The sequence below is a fragment of a genome, unplaced genomic scaffold (assembly GCF_019419815.1).
Source record: "Pyrus x bretschneideri cultivar Hongxiangsu unplaced genomic scaffold, Pyrus_bretschneideri_v1 Contig28, whole genome shotgun sequence".
Taxonomy (NCBI): Eukaryota; Viridiplantae; Streptophyta; class Magnoliopsida; order Rosales; family Rosaceae; genus Pyrus; species Pyrus x bretschneideri.
In genome coordinates this window covers 4,765,391-4,773,792 of record NW_025999590.1, presented here as the reverse complement: position 1 = coordinate 4,773,792, position 8,402 = coordinate 4,765,391, and the positions used below count along the sequence as shown (strand labels likewise).

Here is an 8,402-nt window from a genome sequence, read left to right as displayed (position 1 = left end):
TGAGTTTCAAACGTTGTATGATTTTTTTTCTCCACCTGTTTGCTTTATATGTAACTATTTAATACTGATTTTACTTGTTTTATATGTCTCTCTTTCTACCTCTCAAGTCATGCCATACAAGAAGTTTCTCTATGTAAGAGCATCTTTAATGAGAAACTCTATTTTAGGGTCTCCACCGTCACTCTTGAGGACTCTTTTTAGGGGCTTCAAAAGAATATTTGAGTCTCTAAAGGAATATTGTTGAATATGAGGTCCTTATAGTAAATCCTTAAATTTATGAACTAAAAGATTATTTTGTTGAGTATGATGGTCATCAATAAAAGCAAGAGGCTATCTAAACCGTTGAAAGGCACAAGTGCGGTGTTGGACCCATGCCTAACGCTGCGTCGACAGTTGCCTGGCGAGTAAACTTGCACCCGCATATGAAGGGAGAGTATGGGACGTTGCTACACAACATTCATGTGGATGGGGTTTGTTTTCCACTCAAAAACAATATTGGGGCCATTATTTGAGTCCCTGTACGATTCTCACATTTGAAGATTTTTTAAAGGGCTCTGGTGAGTCCCTCTAACATAGGGACTTTAACTCAACCTCGTTGGAAGTCTTCTAAACTCTAAACATGAGGACATAAGTGGTAGGAACAAAATTTAAAGCACCACTATGAACGCTCTAAACCTAAAAGGATTTGATCATGATGTCCCCGCACTTGTTTTCGTGTGAAGATGCTAAAGTAAAGTGGAAGGGAAAACAAATCATGAGCAAAGTACAATAATACAACTTTGACCAATGTCATCTAAAGTCAACACTTCAGAATAAGCGGTCGAAAGTGATGCACACTATTTGCATATACTAAACTACACTATATTCCCTCCATCCCCACCATCTAAAAAAAAACCCCTGGAATAAGGATGTCTCGTAGAACATTTTTCACAAAAGCATGAGCGAATAAGCCTCATGTATTATGTCGTTGTTGGCTCAACACGATCTTATTTGGTGTCAAAGCTGACCCTATACAACTATACTCTAATTATCCGGTTCAAATGTGAAAGCCCTAATTGTACTAGTACTATCATTATAATTTAGTAATATTCTTCTTCATTTATAAATAAGAGATCTTAAATTTGACCCGTATGATCGATAAATTCAAAACGTCAATGAGTGGAGGGGTGGGCTTTAAACCTCTACCCTTTAGTAACTTTATAATCATACTCAATTAGGTTTCAAAGCAACGGCCCATATCAAAAATGGACAAAGGCTCCTTCTTTCTTCTGGATTATGGTCCCTAGGACTCTCCAACAACTTGAGACCACAAGGGGAGATTATTTTTCAGTGTGACTGTCACGCGGAGTGGTATAACATATGTTATTATACAAATAGTAAGATGTATATGTTAAAATGTTAATAACTTAAAAAATAAAAATTTTCGCTACTTACATAAAAACATGCGATGTACTACTATATTCCCGTTACAATTAAAAATTTCTCCACCAAAGCAGCAGCCATAACCTCACTGAATCCTCGAACGTGTGGATCACATTCGGTCCAACCAAGTTATTCCTCGCTGCGCTCGCTTCCCACGAGACGAAGATGTTCGCCTCCAAATTTAGAGGCCACCACATTACACTCCCCCACACTAACCGGATCTCCACCCTACAACTCCGCCACTCCTCCACCACGACCTCCTCCTCCCTCCCCCCGAATCCCTACCCCCAGCAACATGTCTCTCACCATTAAACTCCACGACCGCCACCTCAGTCTCCTCAACAACAACAACCTCGGCATCTCCAAACCCAAAACCGAACTCCTAAACTTCAAGCTCAAATTCCGAACCAAACCCATCTACCACTCCGACCCGTTGCTCTCCGTCGCCTACAACTCCACAATGCACGCCTCCTCCGCTCACCCGCCTCAGTCCGCCGTCATCAAGAGCTCCCTGATCGACCCCGACGGCGGGGCCCTGGTCGATCTCGTGGTGCCCAAGAGCCAGAGGTTTGCCAAGGCTTTGAAGGCTGAGGCGCTGCCCAAGGTGCGGCTGACGAAGATTGATCTCGAGTGGGTCCACGTCGTCAGCGAGGGGTGGGCCAGCCCGCTACGGGGATTTATGAGAGAAGACCAGTACTTGCAGAGCTTGCATTTTAATTCGCTGCGAATCGAAGACGGGTCGTTGGTTAACATGTCGCTGCCTATTGTGTTGGCGATTGACGACGAGACTAAGGAGAGAATCGGGTCGTCGAATGATGTCGGGCTGGTCGGTCCGGGTGGTGATTTGGTTGGCGTATTAAACAGGTTAATCCTTGTTTATAGTATTTACAATTGAGAAATTGGCCGAAATAATCATTTTTTAATATGTCATTCAATGTTTGATTGTTACGTTGTCATTATTTAATTGTATCGTGGATATTTTGATATTTGATTTTGATCAGTTTAGCAATTGATGTTCATCGTCACCATTTAATCGTGTTGTGGACGTTTCGATATTTGATTTTGATCAGTTTAGCGATCAAGATTTGATTATTTTATTTTTTAATTTGTTATTTATTGTTTGCACATGGAAATTTATTATACTCTTTTTTTTTTTTTTTATAATCACCTGAATTCATGCGGAAGGAATGTTATTATTTGTTTGTTTACTGTCCGTGATGTAAACAAAAATCAAAGTTCCCACAGTTTAGGGTTAGTTTATTGAAAGTGTTTTGGGTAAAATTAATTTGGGGTTTTAAATAAAAGCACTTTAAATACATTTTGGAAGAAACATTAGATATGTGCTTCGTATAGGAAATCTTAAGTGTTTTTCAAGGATCCACTTAGGGTTTGTTTGGATGTGCCTTTAAATGACTAAAAGTTGGTGAAAATGTTTTTGAAACTAATTCTTATGAAAAATCCAAGTGAATCCTATAAAGCACTTAAAATGTTTTTGGAACCTAAAATCAATTTCACCAAAAACGCCTCTAGTCATTTTAAAAGAACTTCCAAACGAGCCCATAGATTTTTACTAAGAATTGTTCTAAAATATATTTTCACCAAAATCGCTTTCAGTCATTTTAAGATTGAGACCTGTTTCTGCTTTAAAAATAAAATTTGTTTAATTTGTTTAATTGTAATTTCAATTAACTATACACTCACACATGAACATGTTGATTTTTTGGCTATCAATTTACTGAGAATCTCCTTGTGGCAAAAATCATGTGTAATTAACCCCGAAATTCTTGTTACGCTAATACAATTTTGTAATCTGTTATATTTATTTTTTTGTTGCAGCATTGAGATTTACAAGCATAACAAAGAAGAAAGGATTGCTAGGACTTGGGGATCAACCGCACCGGGATTGCCATACGTTGAGGAGGTGATCACTCCGGCTGGAAACTGGCTTATTGGCGGAGATTTGGAAGTACTAGACCCTATCAAATATAATGACGGGCTTGATCACTACAGGCTCTCTCCTGAACAGCTCCGGAAAGAATTTGACAGGCGTCGAGCTGATGCAGTTTTCGCGTTTCAGTTGAGAAATCCCGTACATAATGGCCATGCCTTGTTGATGAACGACACACGCATGCGACTCTTGGACATGGGATACAAGAATCCAATTCTGTTGCTTCATCCTTTGGGAGGTTTCACAAAGCCTGACGATGTGCCATTGGATGTTCGGATGGAGCAACATAGCAAGGTCGCTCCCTGCATTCCCTTTATTTGTCTCTGAATAATTTGTAAATTTGCTATAGGTTGGCCAAGATATACTAGCAAAATATTTTGACCTGCCATAGCATTCTATCTACGTCTTTTCGTTTTGTTGAACAGATGTTGTTTCACTTCTGCATTGTAAGTACCGTAGATGCATTGCAAATTGAGATGTCGAAAATGGGTAGTTTTTAAATGTTTTGTTTCTGTTCAGGTCCTAGAAGATGGAGTTCTTGACCCGGAAACTACTATTGTGGGTATATTCCCATCACCTATGCACTACGCAGGTCCAACTGAAGTACAGTGGCATGCCAAAGCTCGGATAAATGCAGGTGCAAATTTCTACATTGTTGGCCGTGATCCTGCTGGTATGGGACACCCCACAGAGAAGAGGGATCTATATGACCCTGATCATGGGAAAAAGGTGTTAAGCATGGCTCCCGGGCTCGAGAAGCTCAGTATTTTGCCTTTCAGGGTACGTGAAACTATACGTTGCTTTTAGTATTGACATATGGTGCGCTCCTTCTTGTGCTTATTTGCTTGGTTGATATATGTTATCGGAAATTTAAGCATGTGTTACATCAGAGTTCTACTAGTTTGGATCCGATGAATTCTTCCTTGGTTTTATATGGCCCTTGAGATGGTAGCTTTATTCGATGACTTGGTTGTGGTTCCTGGATACAATGATTGATTACGAGAGATGATAATTTGCTCCATTTTGTGTGTCAATTAATCTTCTTGTTTAATTATAAACTGCAGGTGGCAGCTTATGACACTGTGGAGAAGAAGATGGCATTTTTTGATCCTTCACGCGCTAAAGATTTCCTCTTCATCTCTGGAACCAAGGTATGAACCGAATTTGGTATTGTTTTTTTCTGGAACCAACGCATGAACAGATGGCATAGTCGAACAACCTTGTTTGCTGCATAAGTCCTTAATCTTTAGTATAAGCGTGCAAACTATAACGGGTGTTGAATGCTTACCCATGATGAAATTCTCGGATGTTGCTTGCTGCATTAAACCTTATAGAATTGTATGTGCGCGACCGTTGAATTAGATATTTGATCTTTGATTACGAAAACCATCTCTCTTCTATATGATCTGCATAAGTAGTTACACTTGTTTCAGATGCGTGCTTATGCAAAGAGCGGCGAAAACCCTCCTGATGGTTTTATGTGTCCCTCGGGATGGAAGGTGCTCGTCAAGTATTACGAGAGCTTGCAAACAGAAGAGGCATCGCAGCAACAAGCTGTGTTATCCACTTAGACATCAGTGATAAATTAACACCAGAGTATTCAGCCAAGTTAATTCCAGTTTAGCTGCAGAAAGAGCGTAGCCGCTAGCCAGATTATAACCGATGCAGCACTTCCAGCAGAGGGGTGACCTTTTGGAGAGTATCTTTTGTTTTCCAATCCAGTAGCCATAATGCCTGTAACATATTCATTTGTTTTCTTTTTATTTTTTGTTTCTGAGGTGTATAGACCAGGAAAACATTTGCTTTATATAATTGGGTGAGTTTTTTCTTCAAACTAGTGTGAACCGAAGTTACATATGAGATTTTGTTATTGTTGTTGTAGCCTAATAGTCTATTTGGGCTCTATATAAGTCGTCAATCGGCCCAGGTTGTTCCAAGATTGGGCTTTTGACAAGAAATTAGAGTGAAGCTTACTTATAAACGTGACGCCACAAGTATCCAAACCAATTCAATACTACCATGCGTACAAGTTAAAATCCATTGTAATTTGATTGACTTGGGATACTGCAACAGTGTGTGAGTCGTCCCAATTTTAGATAACATGACAGAATCTATTGTTGTGCTTTTCACTTGAGAGAGGTGGATGAAAATTTTCAAATCTCCAATACTTGTACAGGTAGCTGCTTATTTGCTACTGAATCTACTTCAGCTAGGAAAATTTAATTTGAAAAAGAGAATTGATTTTCACTGTTCTTTTCTCTTTCTGTGCTACGTTCTTCTTTTCTCTTTATGCACTACTCTTTTCGTTTCTATTCTTAAAATTGAATAAATAAAAAATTAAGAGAAATAATATTTAAAAAAAATGAGTGCATAAAGAGAATTTGAGAGCGTGAAAATAACATTCCGTCAACAAACCCAAAGGCGTGCCCGATGTACAAGAATCTTCATGCTTTCCAATAATTTATTTCTTCATATTTCGCTTCCAAGTCTAATCTCTTCAAGTTGGGCTATGGAAGCGACCGTATATGGCGGCACGAACAAATGATCATCCTACATTTGGACCCTCAAATGGAGCACAAATTTTTCAGTATATCGAAAACACGGCTCGGTACACCAAATATTATTTCAATCACTTATATTATTACACTAAAAAAATCCCTCCATATGTAGAATGTTGTCCTTGTTTATGTTGTGGGTCACTTATGTTGTAGTATTTTAGACTAATATTTAACTTGACATGTACAAATTTTCCCCACCTGAAATACATTTACATGTGCACGTACGTGTGGTTAAGCTACATCCATGTAAACCACTTTTGCTTCTCCAGGTTCCGAAGCTGAGCTGTAATGGGGCCAAATCTTTCCTCTAATCCGGCAGAGATGGGGGTGATGGCTTTTAAAAACCTCAAAGATTTTTCAGATGTTGGATTCTTCATAGAATCCACTTGGCACAATGTAATTGGTATTGTGGGTCCCACACACGTGCCGCGTAAGCATCATACCTAAACTTTTAGCAGAGTATGACAAGAAGAAAGATTAATGATCATTTGTAATAAAAACCATATATTTCTCCCCTAATTTTCGGGCAGAGCATGAAATATAGAACAATATGGACTCGTTTAAAAGTGTTTTTAAAATGATTGAAATGTTTTTAGAGAAAATATTTTTGAGTAACAAAAACACTTAATTAAAGAGATTTCTACAAGAAGTATTAGTAATGTACTTCATGCATAAAACACTTCATGTGCTTTTTAAGAATTTACTTGTATTTTTACTAAAGAATGGTTCCAAAAACATTTTCCTTTTTTAAAAGCACTTCCAAATGAATTCTATGTAATGTAGCATAGCTAGCTAAGCTAGTTTATTACGCCATTTGGTAGTTAAAAGTAATCTGCCTCAACCTTTTTCCTAGTTGTCTCAAACATGTTTTATTCTGTGTCCGAATCGAATCCATGATCGATCGTTTTCTCTTCAGTCTGCATCATCAGAACTATGTACATCATTGATCATATATATACAAGATAATGGCGGTGGCAGGTTTTAAGATTTCAGAAACCCTGTGCGAAAGTCAATTGAAGGCCTAAAAAGTACTTAATATTTTTTTTTTTTTTGTTTAAAAAAAATAATTTTAGTTTTCATTTGAGTTTCTTTAAATTCTAATAGCACAAATAAATTTAACAAATCAACAAGTGAAAAGGTGACGTATTGTTTTTCCTTAACTATTTAGAGGGTCAAGGTTCAAATGACGAGTTTTGAACCCATCACCCAGGGCGATGTAAAGAAGCAGTAATACGACTTGTGCTTATACTCAAGTTTATAATATTCTAGGCTTTTTAGCCAAAATGGTTCCTGAGATGCGCATAACACATCATTTTGGTCCCTTAGATTGAAAATCAATAGAAATGGTCCCTGAGACTGTCCACCATCCATTATTTTGGTCATTTTGTTAAAAACTCAGTTAAGTGTCCCGGAGCTGTTGGCCGAAAGTTTGAGCAATTTTCAAAGCTTCGTAACTCAATCGGTTCTTAACCAAATTCGACCCATAATATATCAAAATGAAGATAGGAAAGTGTAGAATAAGATTATACCTATTTAGAAGCCCAATGATTGCCGAAGATGACCGAAAAATAGCCTGAAAGGTGACTGATCCACGGAAAAACTGGAAAATTCGTTGGAAACTAGGTAAACTTAAACGTTCATAACTTCTTCAATATTCAACGAAATCGAGTGATTCAAAAATGAAAATCATACTTCTCGACGAGATGAAGAGAATGGTATCTTTCTTGAACAGCACAACAGCCAATTTCGAGCTGTTTTCCGGCCAAACCATGACGAATTAGCCATTGAGAAAGGACCATTTTCTTTGTCTCATTGAGAAGTATGATTTTCCTTTCTGAATCACTCGATTTCGTTAAGTATTGAAGAAGTTATGAACATTTAAAGTTTACCCAGTTTCTCGTGAGTTTTCTAGTTTTCCCTCGGATCAGTCACCTTTTAGGCTATTTTTCGGCCATCTCCGACAACCATTGGGCTTCCAAATAGGTATAATCTTGTTCTACACTTTCCTATCTTCATTTTGATAAATTATGGGTCGAATTTGGTTAAGAAACAATTGGGTTACGAAACTTTGAAAATTGCCCAAACTTCCGGCCAAGAGCTCCGGGACACTTAATGGAGTTTTTAACAGAAGGACCAAAATAATGGATGATGGACAATCTCAGGGACCATTTCTATTGATTTTCAATCTCATAGATGAAGCTTTGAATGAACTTGATCAACAATGATCGATACGTACCCGACCACACCTGAAACCCATTAGGTGGCTATTCTATGCAGGGACTATTGAAGAATGTAAGAATCTCACATTATAAACTTGATAAAATAAAACACAATATAAGCTTTTTAATTAAAATGGTCACTGAGATTGTTATAATTCCCCACTTTGATTCTTGAGATTTAAAATCAATAGAAGTGGTCCTTAAGATTATCCACCGTCAATCATTTTGGTCAAGTCCTTCCGAAAAATGACCTTT

General features: G+C 37.9%; 1 protein-coding gene across 1 annotated transcript; it reads left to right on the top strand.

Moving 5' to 3' along the window:
- Positions 1-1,523: 1,523 nt before the first annotated feature.
- On the top strand, positions 1,524-5,204 carry LOC125479157 (ATP sulfurylase 2-like). The gene is made up of 5 exons (XM_048588210.1): positions 1,524-2,286; positions 3,259-3,664; positions 3,890-4,150; positions 4,435-4,521; positions 4,804-5,204. Exons 1-5 carry the CDS (start codon positions 1,718-1,720, stop codon positions 4,939-4,941), a joined length of 1,461 nt encoding a protein of 486 aa, XP_048444167.1. The 5' UTR covers positions 1,524-1,717; the 3' UTR covers positions 4,942-5,204.
- The last annotated feature ends 3,198 nt before the right edge of the window (positions 5,205-8,402 follow it).

Bases quoted from the DNA above. Each gene is read 5' to 3' on its own strand.
- LOC125479157 (XM_048588210.1), top strand. From the start codon at position 1,718: ATGTCTCTCACCATTAAACTCCACGACCGCCACCTCAGTCTCCTCAAC. The intron at 4,151-4,434 runs GTACGTGAAACT...TATAAACTGCAG, and splicing joins TCAGTATTTTGCCTTTCAGG to GTGGCAGCTTATGACACTGT. The intron at 4,522-4,803 runs GTATGAACCGAA...CACTTGTTTCAG, and splicing joins TCTTCATCTCTGGAACCAAG to ATGCGTGCTTATGCAAAGAG.